The sequence below is a fragment of the Argentina anserina genome, chromosome 2 (assembly GCF_933775445.1).
Source record: "Argentina anserina chromosome 2, drPotAnse1.1, whole genome shotgun sequence".
NCBI lineage: Eukaryota > Viridiplantae > Streptophyta > Magnoliopsida > Rosales > Rosaceae > Argentina > Argentina anserina.
In genome coordinates this window covers 28,694,053-28,713,485 of record NC_065873.1, presented here as the reverse complement: position 1 = coordinate 28,713,485, position 19,433 = coordinate 28,694,053, and the positions used below count along the sequence as shown (strand labels likewise).

General features: G+C 40.8%; 4 protein-coding genes, 1 non-coding gene and 1 pseudogene across 5 annotated transcripts; 4 read left to right on the top strand and 2 right to left on the bottom strand.

Moving 5' to 3' along the window:
• Window positions 1-2,814: 2,814 nt before the first annotated feature.
• On the bottom strand, window positions 2,815-3,621 carry LOC126784334 (polyol transporter 5-like; annotated as a pseudogene).
• TRNAL-CAA (transfer RNA leucine (anticodon CAA)) lies at window positions 3,544-3,627 on the bottom strand. The gene has a single exon. It is a non-coding gene; the product is annotated as a tRNA-Leu (tRNA).
• Window positions 3,628-4,341: 714 nt separating this feature from the next.
• Window positions 4,342-5,928, top strand: LOC126781974 (thaumatin-like protein 1). Its single transcript, XM_050507110.1, has one exon. It carries the CDS (start codon window positions 4,851-4,853, stop codon window positions 5,886-5,888), a length of 1,038 nt encoding a protein of 345 aa, XP_050363067.1. The 5' UTR covers window positions 4,342-4,850; the 3' UTR covers window positions 5,889-5,928.
• Window positions 5,929-7,358: 1,430 nt separating this feature from the next.
• Window positions 7,359-11,887, top strand: LOC126783544 (endoplasmin homolog). Its single transcript, XM_050509025.1, has 15 exons — window positions 7,359-7,526; window positions 7,648-7,768; window positions 7,936-8,083; window positions 8,191-8,271; window positions 8,372-8,483; window positions 8,569-8,695; window positions 8,797-8,935; window positions 9,195-9,297; window positions 9,397-9,602; window positions 9,724-9,939; window positions 10,022-10,187; window positions 10,362-10,506; window positions 10,621-10,771; window positions 10,875-11,279; window positions 11,403-11,887. The coding sequence occupies exons 1-15, from the start codon at window positions 7,460-7,462 to the stop codon at window positions 11,655-11,657; spliced, it is 2,442 nt and encodes an 813-aa protein (XP_050364982.1). The 5' UTR covers window positions 7,359-7,459; the 3' UTR covers window positions 11,658-11,887.
• A 1,103-nt stretch (window positions 11,888-12,990) lies between these two features.
• Window positions 12,991-13,613, top strand: LOC126783549 (uncharacterized). Its single transcript, XM_050509032.1, has one exon. The coding sequence runs from the start codon at window positions 13,024-13,026 to the stop codon at window positions 13,354-13,356; it is 333 nt and encodes a 110-aa protein (XP_050364989.1). The 5' UTR covers window positions 12,991-13,023; the 3' UTR covers window positions 13,357-13,613.
• A 1,029-nt stretch (window positions 13,614-14,642) lies between these two features.
• On the top strand, window positions 14,643-16,154 carry LOC126783547 (E3 ubiquitin-protein ligase CIP8). Its single transcript, XM_050509030.1, has one exon. It carries the CDS (start codon window positions 14,779-14,781, stop codon window positions 15,865-15,867), a length of 1,089 nt encoding a protein of 362 aa, XP_050364987.1. The 5' UTR covers window positions 14,643-14,778; the 3' UTR covers window positions 15,868-16,154.
• The last annotated feature ends 3,279 nt before the right edge of the window (window positions 16,155-19,433 follow it).

The following is a 19,433-nucleotide window of genomic DNA, read 5'->3' as shown; positions in this document are numbered from 1 at the left end:
CTAGGTCAACTAATAACAAAAGGAAAAATAATAGGGAGGGTAACCCCCCACTAAACCATTTCTCTTCTTTTCTTCTCCCTTCACTTCCCCACCCCGCACTACTCAACATAGGAGATTTCTCTCCCTTTTTAACTCTCTCTCTCTCTCTCTTCCGATCCTCTCCACCTCTCCCTTCTTTAAACCTCTCACTATGTTCTCTTCCTCTAAACTTTAAAATCTCTTAATGTTGATTTTCTCTAGCACACAGCATCTAGGATGGCTGTTAGTTGAAGTGTTTATAGCTAGAAAGCAAAACCAAATTATTGTTTTATAGTCGTCAAAATCGAGGAGCGCTAGCAGGTTATGGTGGAATTATTGATGGTATTGGAGTTAAACCTTTTTTCATTTCTCATAATACATATATGTATATATATGTATATATATATATATGTATCATACATTGTATTGTATATGAATTTAACTTGTTTACTATTTACATTTGAAGATCCACTAACATATCAATGATGAGAAGCATGGCGTATGAAGATAGGTTACCCGAGTCTGAATGATAAGTTCGAGAGAGAGTTGGATGACATTGAGGTTGAGTTGCAAGCTACTGACGCTATGAAGATGAGGGCTTGATTTGATCAAAAACCATGCTAATTATAGATAAAGCATCTTGGTATTTTGAAGGGTTGTCTCTATTGTATATATGCTATATTTGTGGTCTCTACGTGACAATGGTGACATGTTAATAGCCTATTGACGTGAATTTGCATTTACAATTGTAGTCGATTGGTGAAATTATTTGTAATTGAGAAACAGTGAAATAATAATGTGTTTGGTACAAAGGAAACGTGAGAATAAATTGTATGTGGCAATGTATAGTAGAGGGATGGATGAGAAGCATTTATGTATGTTGCCATTATGATAATTGAATTAAATATTAATTATATTTATTGACATAATAATTGAGCAACATTTTTACCCCAATATATACAAAAATTAATATATAATAAAACAATTCTCTCCAAAAATAAAAATTTGATGAAGGAGTGGTCGGAACTAATTGGTTGGATATAAAAATATTTCCGACGAAAATATGACGAGATTTTTTGTCGAATCAAGTAGCTTTTCCGACCTAAATCAAACTAATTTTTGACGGCTTTTTTGGTCAAAAATTGTTATTATTTCCGACCAAAATGGTCGGAAAAAAGCATTTGTGACTGAGGTAATACCAACCGAGCCCGACCAATTTTTTTTAGTCGGAAAGAGTATTAACGACCAAATAAGGGTTTTCTCCGACCATTTTGAGGGTCGGATATCATGTTTTGTGTTGTACTGTCGTGAGAAGTCCATTTCTGCTACCTAGTTGCCGATTCCAAAGTTTAAATGCGTTATTGGATAAGCCGATAATGTGCGTTTTGGACTTTTCAATAGACAAAGTGTTTTATATGATTCCCTAGCTCTTCTTTTTCCTAAAGCCAAATATTTGATTTAGGCAACCAAAATGAGTTTGATTACACTACAATGGCCAACCAAATAGAGGAATCCGAAACATGCACTCGCCGGGCCTGCTCAGTTGAATTGATACTTTTTCCATTTGCTAGTATATATGATTGTTATCGTACGTATCCTCTGTACGTTGATCAATATCATTGATCAGAAATGAACCAACCATAGGGATGAGCAAGGTTAAGAAGCAAACAACAAAAACTAGCTAGAAGGTTTTGCATTTGATCGATCAAAAGCATGAATATGCTGTTAATTTCTTAACGTGACGCAGATCTTTCTCGGTTAGTAAAGCAACAAGAGAAATAAAAAGCCAGAAAAAACAGATCGATGAACAGATGAAGTAACTGGACATAGATATGCTAGTCAATTTGGTCCCTTTACACGACGGATAACCATGCCAATGGACAACCTTAGATGTTAAAACAACGATATATGTACATATATATATATAGATATCTGCGTGTTTATTTTTCGATTATCCAAATCCCAACATGCATGCAGCGTAGATATATCACTTTTGCATGTCATCCTGATGCGAAGTTGACCGATTTATAGTAGCTTTAGATTTTCCCTTCCTCTTTTGCACGGCCACAAGACTATACCAAGTCACAACTACGAAATTTGGTATGCTAGCTACGAATCCGATGTGGGTATAAATATACATCATAGTCAGAGACCGCGCGCAGCCACAATTAAACTCGATAATCCAATTGATATATATCTGCTTTAGACTAATGCGACCATGTGATCCTCGATCCTTAGCTAAAGACTATGAGACAGACTTTAAGCAAGTCCAGCTTTATTATTGTCTAACAGTATCATCAACTCGACCATCAGTTTAATAAGATTAAGATTGGTACGTAGAGTAGATCGGTGTTTATGATTAGCGATGAATTTAATTCCAAGTGGGAACTACATGCATGTGTTCGTGCACACTTGCACTGTTGCACGTCGAGCATGAACAATGAGGACCGAATATGCCAATGACGTTCAAGCATGTATGAGTCACCGGTATGCTGTATAGCATTGATGTATTTTCTGGCTTTATAGAACAAAAGGAAATTGTTTCATAGTTTCACTAGCTATTTGGGCGATCGATTGGGTAGATTGTATACAAGTGAACATAAGGTTATAAAAAGGAGGTGTATGATTGTTTGGTGAAACTGAGATTTGGTCGATTGGGTTTATTGTATAGTGTCTGCAAGTGGGTAAGTTCTGCTAAAGGCCTATTCTCCGAGAGCCCAAATTAAAATTGATTACGTGTCGTTAAATGATTGGTTGATTTTGAAAAGGGTGGAGACGGAGATAACTGCTTCGACGTTAGGAGAAGAAGGCGACGAAGACTAGAACCATGGTAATGGAGAGCACGATGGCCCACATGACCTTCTCTTCGCTGTGGTCGACGATGGTGAGGCCAAAACCGAGACAGCCAAGTGAGGCTACCATCCCCGCCATGCTGCTAAGAAGCAAAGGGCGGCGTCCTAGTCGGTCTAGAAAAAAAGTGGCGACGAGGATGAAGATTGTTTTGACGGATTCGACGCCGATGGTGGCCAGGAGGAGCTTGTCCTTGTTCGTGATTCCAGCCTTTTTGAAGATTCTAGGGTTGTAGATAACCACGGCGTCAATACCGGAGGCTTGTTGGAAGAAGTGTATACTGACGGCGGCGATGAGAATGTGACGGACGACAGGGGTGGGGTGGAGGATGAGCTCTTTCCATACGTCTTCACCGTGGCTGTGTTTTGGGACCTCAACGACGTCTTCGTTGCAGTGTTCAGGGATTCCGGCGGCTTCTTTGATGTTGGCGAGTCGGAGTTTGGACTCTTCCTTGGAGTCTGAGGTTCGGTCGAGGACTCGCGTGGCTTCTCCGAGGCGGCCCTGCATGACGAGCCATCAAGGGGATTCCGGCATGGCTAAGAGCATTGTTCCCACAATCACATAGACGACGTCTGTGAATTAACAGCCCGGCGCTTGGAGAGCAGGCTTATAAAAGACTTGCCATGCAAGTGAGCATAGAAACAAATAAATAATTAAAGCTTAAGAAAAATATTATGTCAGAAGTGGGATTTGAACCCACGCCCTCTCTCGAAGACCAGAACTTGAGTCTGGCGCCTTAGACCACTCGGCCATCCTGACTATTGAGGTTAAGTAATCAAGTTCTGGTTACAAAACCCGTTCATCCCTTTGCTAAAGAAGTCAGATAGACCTACAAGTCAATTCGGCACTTAACTTCTAAGTGCATTTCACTTGTGAAACAAAGTAATTCAAATTCCTTATGAGCTCAAATGATTCCATCAGTCTTAGCGAGAAGAAAGTATAGCCATTATCATATTTTGGGAATCTAATTCTTTTTACAAAAGTTGTTAGAACTCATAGCAAAGTATCTGAGATGCTTACAGTGAATCATCACATTAAATAGTTGTGTTTGAGAACAAAAAAGCGAGATTCTTCAACATAAATAACCATGCATGGTCAGAACAAGTTTGTTATATGGTGTTGTTGATGCACATATACACTAGCCAATTAAATTAGAAAATTGCTGCATAAAGAGAAACAATTCTAATAGTGATCGAAGTAAATCTACGCAGTTGATCGAGGTTGTTTTTCACTTATTTCACACTTGAGCTTATTGTCGATACATATTAATATCGACGTAGTAGTAGATCGACTATACACAATTATGTAAATTAATTTAAAAATATACATTATACTTTCGATCTCTAGAAGTGTAAATCTGTAAAAGATGAACAAAAATTGCAAAACGTAGCAGGCTCGCAGCTCTTAACCACCATTTGCAAAAAGAAAAGGACATGTATAAAGAAGACCCCTTCACCTTTCTGGCTTTCTTAGACGAGGTTGAGTGTTTGACTTCCGCAAATTAAAGAACACGTGGTCTACCTTTGTAAAAGTACATTTTCTCTCTTCTATAAATCTCTGCAGAGACATGAGAGAGCTCATCACCACGAAATCAATTCCATCAAAGTTTGTATTGCCTCCTTCTGATTGTCGGTCAAGTTAGTCCGATCTCAACTAGGAAAACGTAAAGAAGCATCACCGCCTTTCCTCATTTGCCTGGACTCCCGGTGCATTGTTTCCTCAAGTAGCTAGGAATATATCTACTTTCCTATTTATTTTCCCGATAACATCACTTCCTCAAGTAGCTAGGAATTCTCTACTTTCCAATTTCTTTTATTAGATTCCTAATGTAAACTGGGAACTTATTTTTCCTCCACTCTTATAAATTAGACCTCGATCTGCCTTCCTCGTTCACCATTCATCACAGTTTGAGAGAAAAGTTGAAAACCATACCCCTGTGAAGTGAAAATTGTGCTATTATTTTCGTACTTCATATCCCGGCGATGTCGATCTTCCGTTCCCCTCTACTAATCATGCTCATTGTTTTGCTGATAAGTTTTCAAACCCCCAGCGTTCATGCAACGACTTTTACATTCTTAAACAGGTGTTCTTACACTGTTCATCCCGGAACTTTATCCGGTTCCTCCAGCCCTAGACTAGAAACCACCGGATTCCAACTCGTGCCCGGCGAGTCTCGCTCCCTTCAAGCCCCACCAGGCTGGTCCGGCAGGTTCTGGGGCCGAACAGGTTGCAAATTCAACTCCGTCAACGGTCAAGGCTCCTGTACCTCCGCCGACTGTGGCTCCAACCAAGTCGAGTGTAACGGTGCCGGTGCAGTCCCTCCTGCCACTCTAGCTGAGTTCACAATAGGTAGTGGTGATTCCAAGGACTTCTATGACGTCAGCCTGGTAGATGGCTTCAACTTGCCTATGATGGTCGAACCGAGCGGCGGCTCCGGCGACTGTTCTTCCACGGGGTGCGCGGTGGACTTGAATAAGGGATGTCCGAGTGAGCTACAGTTCGCAGGCGGTGCGGGGTGTAGGAGCGCGTGCGAGGCTTTTCAGAAGCCGGAGTACTGCTGCAGCGGCGAGTATGGCTCACCTGACACTTGTAAGCCGTCGGTTTACTCGCAGATGTTTAAGGCGGCGTGTCCAACGGCGTATAGCTATGCGTACGATGATGGCACGAGTACGTTCACATGTAGTGGAGCTGATTACGCCATAACATTCTGCCCTTCATCTACAACGAGTTTAAAATCTTCAACACCAACAGTTGCAACACAAACATCGACACAATCAACACCAACAGCAACGACGGTGACACCGCCTCTGCCTCCAACATCAACAGGCACACCGGCCACACCAGCATCGCCGGCAACAGCAACGACGACAATCGATGGGACCGGAGGTGGATATGATTATTTTGGCTTGTCACCGGGTTTAAGTAGTGACGCTTCCGAGACGCTTGCTTCTATCAGTAAAATGGCTCTGAATGCTGGTTTTACAATTTTGGCGTATAATCTACTCGTGGGTTTCACATAGCTAAATGAAGCCTCTAATTTTTTAAACGTGTTTAGGACTTTAGTGCGGCACAAATAGATTACTCTATTTTCTTCTTTAAAAAAGTGTATATTACTTTAGACTAAGTTTTCAATGCATGTTAGCTTTTTCGAATATAAGGAAGTTCATTTGATACAAAAAAGGAAGTTCATTTCTTAAACACATGATTTAGTAAGCTGATTGCTTCAATGTAAAATGTTTTGTTACTTACATCTAAATCTAAAGCTTCAGTCTATTTGCTAATGAAAACCAATCCATAAGACGTATGCTTATACATGATACTCCCCTAAAATTGGGCAATGTCTATTAAAGGCCTGCTCTCCAAGCGCCGGGCTGTTAATTCGAAAACTAACCCAACTATTGTTTTTCAGCCTAACGTCGGGGTAGTTAACTCCGTCTCATTCATTTTCAAAATACACCAATCATTCATCGACACGTAATCAATTTAAATTTTGACTCTTGAAGAGCAGGCCTTTACCAGAACTTGCCCTAAAATTGTTAGCACTCTAGCACTGGACTTTTCTCCTTCTACTGTACTTTACATTTTCCTTTCAAAAATACTGTCTTGTTATTTCACGTCTCACCATATATAAGTTCATCCGTAAACATAACTACCCGAAGGTCATATTTTATGATAAACACATTTAAGATATAACCCTTTTTTGGTTGATACCAAATATGCGCCGGCTCGCTATTACACAAGGTGGGCTTCGTACCACCAACTTTGGACTTTGGTGGCTTACATTTAGGCCTACATGCGGACCAAAGGTGTTAAGCCCAAATATAACATTATAAATACAATATTTATATGCATATGTGTCTACAATATCATATGATTCATATGCATCTAACCCTCTTAGGCATCGGTGAGTTGAATGCCGGAAAACTTAGTACTGTATTCGTTTTGACCCTAGGTCTTTATTGACCATTACAAATTTTTACTATGGTTAATTCTCTTGTGATTTCACAACATGAAAGAACAACAACTCTGTTTGTGAGTTCCAATTCTATTCACTAGATTGGGCCTAGCAAATGATACGCTTGCCCTTTAACTTCATTTGGAATCTGAGCTTACATAAGCCCATTCCGTCGAGCACGAAATGGAATTTGCTCTCACCACGTCGAGCAAGAAACAGCCACCCAATAACAACCTGCCATGTCACACAAACCAAAGCGAAGCCGTCCGATCATCCACGCCGCAACACCAAGTCTCACCACATTGGTCAACTACGACTCGAAAGTCCCAAGTCGCCGGTAGGGCCGTCCGCAGTGCCCCGTTTCTCCACGTCAAGCGAACAAATAATCTCCACTAATACCCCGCCACGTACACAAAACCAAATCACAAAGCGTCGATTTGTCCACGCTGGCAAATCCCGGGCCAATCCAGATTGAAGTCGCCGTTAAGGTCACGGCCCAAGTTTAATAATCGGACTCTCACTGAGCACCGGAGCTATATAATCAGCTACAAGTCGTTTTGGTTAGATCAATCACAACCCTGAGCAGATTAATCTGAGTGAGGCGAAGCCACTAGAACACTTTGGAATCGTAGAGCTATGAGGAAGTGGACGATCCCTTCCGTTTTGCTTCTGCTGTGCCTCATCTCTCTTCTCCCAGATCAAGGTTCGTCTTCGTTATACTCTTCATTTCTGCAGATCTCGAATCTGAAATCGTGCATTGTTGTTTTGTTCTGAGCTCGTTTCTGAAGGCTAGGGTTTCGGCGATCGGTTTGTTATTTTTTCAGGGAGGAAATTGCAGGCGAATGCTGAAGCAGACTCCGACGAGCTTGTAGATCCGCCGAAGGTTGAGGAGAAGATCGGCGCCGTTCCGCATGGGCTGTCCACCGATTCCGATGTGGCTAAGAGGTATGAGCTTTTGCAGATGCAGTAGAGTAATCTCTGTATAGATGTATTAATGTATAGAGGTTTTCGGAAATTTCAAGTAGATGTATCACTGTATGGAGATTTTGAAAGGTTGAGATGGAGTCTGTTTGAGTAATTTATGAGTGGTGGAATTGTTACTGTGATTTCAGAGAGGCGGAGTCGATGTCGAAGAGACGCGGCAACGCTCAGCAGTTTGAGTTTCAGGCTGAGGTGTCTAGGCTCATGGATATTATTATCCACTCGCTTTATAGTAACAAGGACATTTTCCTCAGGGAGTTGATTTCTAATGCTTCTGATGTAAGCTTGCTTCGAATTTTCGAGTCTTTCTTCCACAGTTTTATTTTTTATATAGAAATGTGTCATGGATCTAGTACTGAATTGGGGGAATGAATTGTGAATTTCAGGCTTTGGACAAGATTAGATTCCTTTCGCTCACAGATAAGGAGATTTTGGGTGAAGGTGATAACACTAAGCTCGAAATCCAGGTCGGTTGGTGTGGCTTGTTTTGGTTTGATAGTATTGAGTGTAGTACTTAATGATGTGTTATTGGACTCTGCTCATTGATTTGCGCGTACCAAAATGCAGATTAAATTAGACAAAGAGAAGGGGATCCTTTCCATTCGTGACAGAGGTATAGGTATGACAAAGGAGGACTTGATCAAGAACTTGGGAACTATAGCAAAATCTGGAACTTCAGGTATATTGGTGCTATTTTATCGTGTCATAGTTTCTGGTATAATAAGTATTGAGTTTATTGATTGAGATTGTAACTTTTGATGCAGCTTTTGTTGAGAAGATGCAAACAAGTGGTGATCTTAATCTCATTGGGCAATTCGGAGTTGGGTTTTACTCCGTTTACCTTGTCGCTGATAATGTTGAAGTCATTAGCAAACACAATGATGACAAACAGTAAGACTTTTGTGCAACTTACTGACAATTTGAGTTTGTGTTGCTCGGAAGTAGTTATATTTTATGGTGAGTAATGTTTGTATAATTTTCTTGGGTGTCAGGCATGTATGGGAGTCAAAGGCTGATGGTTCTTTTATAATTTCCGAGGATACATATAATGAGCCACTTGGACGTGGTACTGAAATTAGATTGCACCTCAAAAAAGAAGCAGGAGAATATTTGGAAGAGAGCAAGTTAAAGGTGAGTTGACTCAGAAATATTCAAACTGTGATTATGTAGTTTTCACCTGAACCATCATTCATGTTGGTTTGCCCACATTTTCATTTGCTACCACCATATTAGAATTTTTTTTTACTCCCATACTTTACGCTTATAAAACTGAATAACATTCTCTCTCTATAATTGTTAGAGGCCCATCATTTTTTTCCCTGTAAAATTAATGTTTGTATTATGAGGCTAAGATGGTATCTCATGATAAGGAGATAATTTATTCTTGCAGGAATTGGTGAAGAAATATTCTGAATTTATCAACTTCCCCATCTATATCTGGTCAACCAAAGAGGTTGATGTGGAAGTTCCTGCCGATGAGGAAGAGGAATCATGTATGCTAGCTTTATCTCAGATTCCTTTAAAATTCTATTTATTTTGGCTCATATCTTGCACATTATTGCTCATTGCTCCAACTCAACCATTGTGAACAGCTGAAAGCACCTCGTCTGAGGAAGAAACTGAAGAGGATGCTGAGAAAACTGAAGATGAAGATGCCGAGAAGAAACCAAAGACAAAGACAGTGAAGGAAACAAGTCAGGAATGGGAACTTCTAAATGATGTTAAAGCAATATGGTTGCGGAATCCAAAGGAGGTGACTGATGAAGAGTACAACAAATTTTATCATACCCTTGCCAAGGTAACTTGCTGGTTGCGTGACTTTTGTTTTTGTTTTTATATTTTTATATTTTATAATGTTGAATCACTCCGCCTATTCGTCCCATCAATTGTTCATATATTTTGTAATCTTTTTTCCCCAGGATTTCAGTGAGGACAAGCCTTTATCATGGAGCCACTTTACCGCTGAAGGCGATGTAGAATTCAAGGCTCTCTTGTTTATTCCTCCTAAGGCTCCACATGATCTATATGAGAGCTACTATAATGCTAACAAAGCCAATTTCAAGTTGTTTGTTCGAAGAGTTTTCATATCAGATGAATTCGATGAGCTTTTGCCCAAGTATCTGAGCTTTTTGAAGGTAATGCTCAGTATGGTTATTTCTTTCTCACCTGTTTCTATTGGTTTGTTTGCAAATACTTATCTGTTTGCTCTTTGATCAGGGTCTTGTTGATTCCGACACCTTGCCGCTCAATGTATCACGAGAAATGCTTCAAGCACACAGCAGCTTAAAAACAATCAAGAAAAAACTTATCCGGAAAGCCCTTGATATGATCCGTAAACTCGCCGAAGAAGATCCTGATGAGTCCAATGACAAGAACAAGAAAGGTATGGTATCCAAGTATAACACTGTATCATTATCATCGTGTTAATAACACTGGTTGCACTCATTATCGTCATAGAAAATCTGAGCTGCATGCTCAGTTTCTATACCTGTGAAGATGTTACTCGGGACAGATACTTAATAATTCACTTTTGTTTGGTGTTGAATTTTGAAAGCAGATGTTGAGAAGTCTGATGATGATGATGATGAAAAGAGAGGCCAATATACAAGATTCTGGAACGAATTTGGCAAGTCTGTTAAACTTGGTATTATTGAAGACGCGGCCAACAGAAACCGTTTGGCAAAACTTCTAAGATTTGAGAGGTAAATGTGTTATTCAATATAGAGTTTTCTGCTAGTTTTTAATATTTACTTTCTAAAAACCTTTTTCTGTAGTCTTTGCATGGGCTGACTGGTTAATTTGCAACTCTTTGACAGCACCAAATCAGATGGCAAACTCACTTCACTGGACCAGTACATTTCAAGGATGAAATCTGGGCAGAAGGACATATTCTACCTTACTGGAACCAGCAAGGAACAATTGGATAACTCTCCTTTCCTTGAGCGGCTCAAGAAGAAAGGTTACGAGGTAGAGAAATACCTCCATTCCTTTTGTCTCTACCCAGTTATTCTATTTGGATCATAAGAAAGGTGTGCATTAATTTCATCTGTATTTTTATCCGGAACTGCAGGTTATCTTTTTCACCGATCCAGTTGATGAATATTTGATGCAATACTTGATGGACTATGAAGACAAGAAATTCCAGAATGTATCAAAGGAGGGTTTGAAACTCGGTAAAGACTCGAAAGATAAGGAACTTAAGGAATCATTCAAGGAACTTACTAAATGGTGGAAGGGTGCTCTTGCCAGTGACAATGTCGATGATGTGAAGCTGTCCAACCGATTGGCTGACACACCATGCGTCGTTGTTACTTCAAAGTTTGGATGGAGTTCAAACATGGAGAAGATCATGCAGTCTCAGACTTTGTCGGATTCTGCCAAGCAAGCATACATGCGCGGGAAGAGGGTACTTGAGATTAATCCAAGGCACCCAATCATCAAGGAGCTCAGGGAGAGAGTAGTAAAGAATCCTGAGGTATGTTCTAGGCTTCTTTCCCCTTGCACTATTATTCAGTAACATGTTAAGTATAACAAGTTTGCCTATAGTTTTGCTTTGTTTGGTTTGTTTATCTTTGCCTCAATTGGCTTGCTATTTCAGGATGAGAGTGTCAAGCACACAGCACAGCTTATTTACCAGACTGCACTCATGGAGAGTGGCTTTGTACTTCCTGACCCGAAGGATTTTGCTTCCCGCATCTACGATTCAGTGAAGTCTAGCCTAAAGATCAACCCTGATGCTGCAGTTGAGGAGGAAGATGATACCGAAGAACCAGCTGAGGCTGAAACTCCTGCAGACGAAGCTACCCCGGAGGCGGAAGCTGCTTATGAAGATTCACTGAAGGACGAGTTGTAGGTTTCTTAATACTTTTACCCCTAATGAGCTTTTTGGCCTTTCATGGTTCAGCAGCCTTTAGAGAAGCGGAAATCACTGCATTGCTCATTTTGATTCCGTTTTTTTAAGTTAAGACTTTAGATAATAGGTGTACTGTAATCATATAGCCTGAATTTTGTTCCCATTAGTTAACAAGTTCCAGAGACTATTATGTCATGTATTTTCTTTGCAAAGACAATTGTGTTCCCATCTGATTGTGTTTCACGCCCGTTTTCTTTTCTGTGCTTTTTGTGGCCATTCACAGTTCGGCCTATTGTTTTGACCGTCTTTGTTTTGTGATCGGATTTCGGGTTTTGCAGTTACCGGAGTTGAATTAAATACTCAGCAACTTGGACATTATTTAGTGGGGTGGTCGTTGTTTTAGCACGCTTAAACTGATTTAGGCCCAATTATTGTGGTCCATAGACAAATGGACTAGTACAATTATATGGATTTTCTGTCTGATCAACAATACAATTCGAGGATAATCGGATATGTATATCCTATCCAAAGAGTTTTGGTGCGTACATTTGGATACCGAGGACTTTCGCGTGCTTGTACGATGGATGCATCACTTATTGAGAGGTGTTCTTTCATCCATTGATTTTGAGGATACAAAAACACACAATTGGTAGTTTTAGCTGTGGTTGAATTGAGAATTGATCGTGAATTTTGAGAGAAAATTTCTAATATACATCAATACATGTTATACACCTCGTACCAACGGTCGATATTGTTTTGTAAATAAGATGAATTTTGAGGTCCATTTATGGAAACCTTTCGTGCATTTCAAGGATAGTACAGTTGGTATCATCGTTAACTTCAACTCCTTGCGATCTATATGAAGGTATGAGTGCATGATCAACATTACTTCAGGACCTACTTTACGATCAGTGCCGATTACATGTTACGCGAAAGAATGGAATCACACCATTCCCTCTTATTAACTCTTTACTTCAAGAACTGAGGAATTACACATTTTTTTGGCGGGTGTGTGTACGACAACAACTCCCTTCTACCGAAAACTGTAGATAAGAAGCTAATCTGTCTCTGACACCCAGAGTTCAGATCATCTGTACAATGTTGTTTTCATCCTCTTATTATGATAATCATGAGTACGAAAATATTCCCAAGAAGATTCATTCACCAAATAATAAGCCTTAATTTCTAAGTTCCAATTAATCCTTGCAGATTTTTTGCGGTTCATAAGCCAAGTTTGCTTAATTCACTTAGTGAGTGGACCCATTTTAATTCCTAATCTCTTTTAAATAGCCGCCAACCCGGACTCGTCAATTAATTAACAGCTCTAAATCAACTCTCTGTTTTCTCTTCTTTCTCCGAAACCAAAATGGCGGTTTCTGACGCGGTGGTGGGGAACTTGACGACGATCTATGTGGCAGTCATCGCCGGAATCAAGGCCTACGGGGTGGTCTCCGGTCGGAGCTTCGGCGGCTGCTTTGTGTTAATCGCCTCCACCGTCGTGGTTTGCCTTATCCTGGTTCTGACGCTGATGTGGGATGTGTCTCGTAAACCCACGTACGCAGTTTTCCGCGACGATGACGACGATGTTCACGAGAGTTGCAAAGGTGGGATTTGCTGGCATGGCTTCGCCGTCCAGTCGTCGGCTTCTCAGGTTCGGTTTAGGCTTCCCGAGCAGCTAGTAAGTTATAGTTCTACATGAAGAAGATGGCTCGGTTTTCTTCAAGTGTTGAACAATGTAAAATATCTGCTTTGAGTCTTCGTTTTCATTTTGGTCTGTGTGGAGTAAGCTGAGCTTTGCCTACGGGAAGCATACAGATGTAGATAGACAGGGTTTGCTCTTTTGGTATTGTTTAATTTGTTATAAGATTAGGGGGTTTGGGTTGTTTTGTATTGTTGGGGTGGAACAGAAATGTTTTGTACATGACCTATTTTATCAATAAAACGTTGGTTTGCATATTGTGGAATCATGGAGAACCGTGAAACCATCACGGCGTATAATGCAATTCCAACCAAACAATGTCACCGGCGGCCGTAGTTATACCGGAATCAGGTTACACTCCTTTGTTAATATTGGAGAGAAGTGGGGTTTGAGTTTGAATTGTGAGCTTTGTTATAAGATGAGAATGGGGCAAGTTTAAACATGCTTCAAGAAGCTTGAGAAGAATATAATTTTCCCAAGATGAAGCGATGATATTTGTATACTTTATTCGAACAAATTGTCTAATCTTCCAATTTATCGAATGCAATTGGAAAATTATCAAGTTTAATGACCTCTAGTATGACCATAGTGGATGTTGAAACGGGTAGAGACTAGAGACTGTGACATGACTTTGTGAAAATTGTAAAAAGTGTGATAGATGAGCAAAGGTTGATGTAATAAAGCATGCTAATGGAGGTATAAAGCATGTTAATGGAGGTCATTGACCATGTATTTGGGGAAAGAAAAACACACAAAACAGATTAAATTTTGTATACGTTAACAAAAAAGAATACGCAACTCTCTAAAATACGATCTTGAAGAAAATGATTATTTATTTGATGGACTTCGGTTCATCACATATTAACAATCGTTGCATATTATAAGATATGATGAATGATATACGATAGTATCAATGTATTATGATGTATTAGGGTAGCTTAATTTATTGTACGTGATGTTTCTCTAGCTTATAATCCCATAAAATGCCTAAACGAGTCACACTTTTCTAATGCCGTCAGGGTAGTAATACAAAACGTTGAGTTTGCCTCTCTCCTAAGCAAATTCTAGTTACTATCATCCAATTTCTCCGGGCTACCGTCTTAAAAGTTCGACGAAAAATAGTTCGGTGGCAACTTCCTTGTTCGGGGTAAATAATCAAAAATTTACCAAAGCAACATTGTTTTAACCTCATCCAACAACTTTCCACTCCAATACATCTCAACCGTCGACTACTTCACCTCACCACATCCAATGTCTGACAACGAAAGACAAACGACCCACCGAAAAACACCGAAGTCGTAGAGAATTGACACTCTCACAGCTAGAGGTCCTCAAGCACCCTAATCTCCACCTCCCGCACTTTCTGCGCTCTTTCTTCTCTCTGACCAGGTTTCTCTCTCCGCCGTACCAACAGCACCACAAATGGCCCAAGCTCCACCTCACTCGCCGCCGCGATCGGTCTCCGACACCGAGACAGACACGGAGGAGGCCCCGCAGGAGTACTGGTGCTACCACTGCAACAAGCGCGTCTCCGTCGAGACCGTCCCCGACGTCGTTTGCTACGAGTGTAAGAACGGCTTTGTTGAATCCATCCCCCACTCCGATCCTCTCTCCCGTCCCTCCGATCAGGCCGACGACGACCCCACCTTCGGCTCCCCCTTCCTCCAGGTCCTCCGGCTGATCGCGCAGGCGGCGGGTGACGAGGACGCGCCGCCGCCCCTGCCTCAGAACCCCACCCCGGAGGAGGATTTCCTCAGGATTGAGCTCGACGGCTGGGACAACGACGAGGACGCGCACAGCGTCGAGTTCCACAACGGCGGCGGCGTGGAAAACGAGGAGGCTGAAGAGGCGGAGGAGGAAGAAGAAGAAGAAGAAGAAGAAGAGGAGGACAGATCGGATCGAGATGAGGAGGAGGAGGAGAGAGAGAATCAAGGAGACGACCAAGAGAGAGACGAAGAAGGCCTCCGAAGACGTCGCCGCAATGTTCTCCGTCTCCGCATCCGAGACATTGCGGCCCGGTCCCGAAGTGGCCGCAACCGGATTCTGGATTGGGCCGAGATCCTGATGGGCCTGGAGGACAACTCCATCGAGCTACGCTTCGAGATGCCCGAGTCGGATCGTTACGTTGGCAATCCCGAGGATTACGTCGACGCAGCTGGCTACGAAGCTTTGCTTCAGACCTTAGCTGAGAGCGATGGCAGTGGAAGGAGAGGAGCTCCGCCGGCTTCGAAAGCCGCCGTGGCGGAATTACCGGCGGTGGATGAGGCTGTGGTGTGTGCCATATGCAAGGATGTGGCTAATGTTGATGAAATGTCTAAGAAGCTGCCGTGCGGGCATGGCTATCATGGTGACTGCATTGTGCCGTGGCTGAGCTCGAGGAATTCGTGCCCGGTTTGCCGGTATGAGCTGCCGACCGATGATCCTGAGTACGAGGAGGAGAGGAAGAAGCAAGCTGGCAATGCGAGTGCCGGAGCTTCGGGGTCCGGTGGAGATAATGCAGTCTCCGGCTGAAGCGAATTGGTATAATAATCTTATGCATTGCCCCCTCTTTTACTTTTGTTCTTTCTAATTTGTAATCTATTTATGTTGTTTTTGGTTGCTTATTAGTTGATAGTTGATTCGAAGAAGAAATTGAGATTGTTTTTATCTACCTTCATTTTCTTCTGAATGTAAATATCATTTCAACTCAACTGTTGCTGGTGTTTGTTCTTGTTTAAACTCATTTAGTATAATCCTTATAGAACACCCAGCAAGCTACGTAGAGATATAAAATCTGGGCTCCTGCTTGGCTGTTTTAAGTAAGGCAGTCACTACTTTTCTGTAAGAACTTATTTTGTGCTTAAAAGTATCTTTCTAACTTGCAGACACTGCAAGCTACTTACTGTATAATCAAAGCATCGGTGGATTAGAAATAGGGAGGAGACTGCTTTAGTTTTCTTAAATTTCAGACTGTTTCATGGTTTTCCCTTTCGATCTTGTTATGTGCCATCTTGTTCATTGTCTGTGTTGTTCTACTTACCCGCTACAAATTTCTTCTATAATCGACATGTAAGCAGAGGCGGAGGTATGGTGAACCACGGTGGATCACGTGCCCCAGTAAGCATTTTGGTCATATAAAAGTGACTATAATTGTGCAATGTTAGTTGCTGTGCCCCACTGCCCCAGTGGTCTGAGGTTTACCACTGTTTGGGGTTGGTTAAGAGTTCGAGTGATGTAACCTGCCATGTGTTCTCTCTTGTTTTACTTTTGCCTGTTTGGCTTACTTTTCAACATCAATTCTATTCTTTTCTTAACAAAACACCATTAACATACACATTCTTTCTTCCTTTCTTTTTCTTAGCAAATTTCTCATTGTTTCATAACTATTTATGATTGAAGGTTTGATTAATATAATATGCACATGAAAAAAAAACCATTGACTAATATTTTTTTATCGTTTTCGAAACTAACCTAAAAGAAGAGAGATTAACTATGTAATTTTTTCCCTCTTTTTTCCCTCTTTTTTCCTACTTTTGAGTGCCTCAGTAGAGTGCAATTTCTGATTCCGCCACTGCACGGAAGCTTATATGTAAGCTTTCCAGTCATGTTAGAAATGAAGGCATTAAGTATCATGTTTATTTAGTATCTTGGATACTCTTGATTGGGAAAGTTGTGGCTATTTTTCCCATCCTCTATGTTATGTATTAGGATCATGGATTTGTAAGTATTGATATCATTTTGACTAGATAACCAAGGTGAATACTACATGCTTTCATCGAGGTTTATTTTTAATTTTTACGTTGAAAGTTTTCCATTCTGGTGCACACTATTTGCACAGGATTCTTTGTCCATTGATTCCTGATTGACAGGAGAGCAAGCTGTCCTCTATTGCCTTAGTCTAATGAAACCTTTATGCATCTTGCTTAGCCTGTATTTTAGATTTATTGTTAGTTAGAAACCCTCTCTAAATTAATAGGTTCATAACTGTGAAAATTTATTATTTTAATGAGATTAATATATCGATAAATTAATAATATATTAATTAATTAATAATATATTAATTAATTAATAATATATTATTTTATCAATTAATTAATAACTTATTGTTTCAGGATGAAATAATTGTGTATTATTGAATGATATGGGGGCCTATATATAGGCATTACAAAACCACAATCCCGTAGGATTCAGAGTCCTAATCTATTACGGAGATGCTAATCTATCTCCTAACAGGAAACCTATTAGGCTAAGACACACACAAAGGTAGAATAGTAATTCTCCCGGAACACTCCCCCTTGTGTTGCATGCCTAGGTTGCATGGTGCACACATCGTTGCCTCGGTAAAAACCTTGTCAAGCAAAATAAAAACCTCTTGGGTAAAAACAAAAGCTTGATCGAAGGGAAAAATAGCACAACGCACCGTCTACATTTGATAGCATCATGTGAGGTAGACTCCCCCTGAAGTCTACGAAATAACTCCCCCTGATTAGTGCCATAATCATGGAGTACAAAGAACAACGTATACAACGTTCATTACATACTTCTCAAACGTAGTCTTGGGCTAATGATTAATCATTAATCTAGCCACACATCCTTAGATCATACATGCTATACTTAGCCAAACTTAGATCTTAGGAAACAAGATTGCATAACAACTCAAAACAAGAGTTTGCAATGAAAATCAGATTCTCGGATAGAATGATCTTCACTCACTTAAACGGCCATAACTTATTCGTCAAAATAGGTATCAGCGAACCGTAAAATGTTATGAAAAGTAGACACCCGTGGCTTTCCAGTGACATAAGGTTCACAACCTCATTCGATCGGAGCAGTTCACAATGCTCTGTCGAAGTTGACTGACTTGCAAATTTCCGGACATAACTGTCCTACTTTGCTAAAACGGCCATAACTCACTCAATATGATAGCTATGAACGCAAAGTTGATGTCCCTGGAAAGTAGACACATAGACCTTTCCAATGGTACCAATTTCACCATATTTCATCGAGCGAGCTGTCCTGTAGGTCTCGTTGAAGTTGACCTACGAAACTGGACAGATTCTGATTTGTCACATTTAATGTGTCTTTCGCAAAAAGAATGGGGGAATAGACCAATGAAGGACTGATTTTGGTCCAAGACGGAACCGTACGCATCCTCTACGCTACCAGTGTCGACTGCTACACCAAGGCGTACGTTGATGTTGCTGGAGCTGCTGGCGGCGTTGGTGTGGATAAGATTTGTGTTGGTTCACTAAGTGTAGAACTAAACCCATGTCAAAGAAGCAATGCAAGTCCAATGACAATGCATAGGCGCATAGTTAATCACGTCATAACGAAAGCAATAGTGTCCCAACAACACTAGCATGCATGAATGTATAGCTCATTGAATCTCTTCATCATCTATACTTAGACGGAATAGAGAATCAAGAATTAGCTTCATATGAACACATATGGGTATGAGTTCTTGCAACCGATTGTACCACGTTCTCTCGAACGTCGCAATCTCATTACATAAACTCTCCTTGGTCTGGAGGCATTTAAAGTCCCTCGGGCACTCTCATATCTGCGTCAAGATCCATTTACAGATATTCTATGACCACTTATCATATGCTGCAAATCAGTTTTCATGGACACTACTACTGATCAAGTAGCGGAAAACAATTATGTCCATAACGAGAGAATATAACTCATCGTACTCAATACTAGGATAATGAGACAATCTTTGCGCCATAAGTCCTGCGTATATCGCATGACTTCATCTTTCTCATTACACTTACGAACAACGACCAACATAACAAGTCTAGTTCAGCTTGTATTGATTCTTTCCACTTCGGTCAAGTTGCTCATCGTTGATGCTTTACAACGGAATAAGAGTATAAGCGAATACATCATCAATCATGGGAGATCAATACATTAAACACACGCGCGCGCTGTATACGATCAATTCGTGAGATTTCTATTCTTCTCTAACATCAACAAAAGGAGTCTGTAGCGTCCCACAGAAACTTAGTTGATACACATGTTTAGAGGATATCTCTTGATGATGGGCGAAATACTTGTGCCTACGCACTTCGCTTCTTTCTAGATTTGATTCTAGAGAA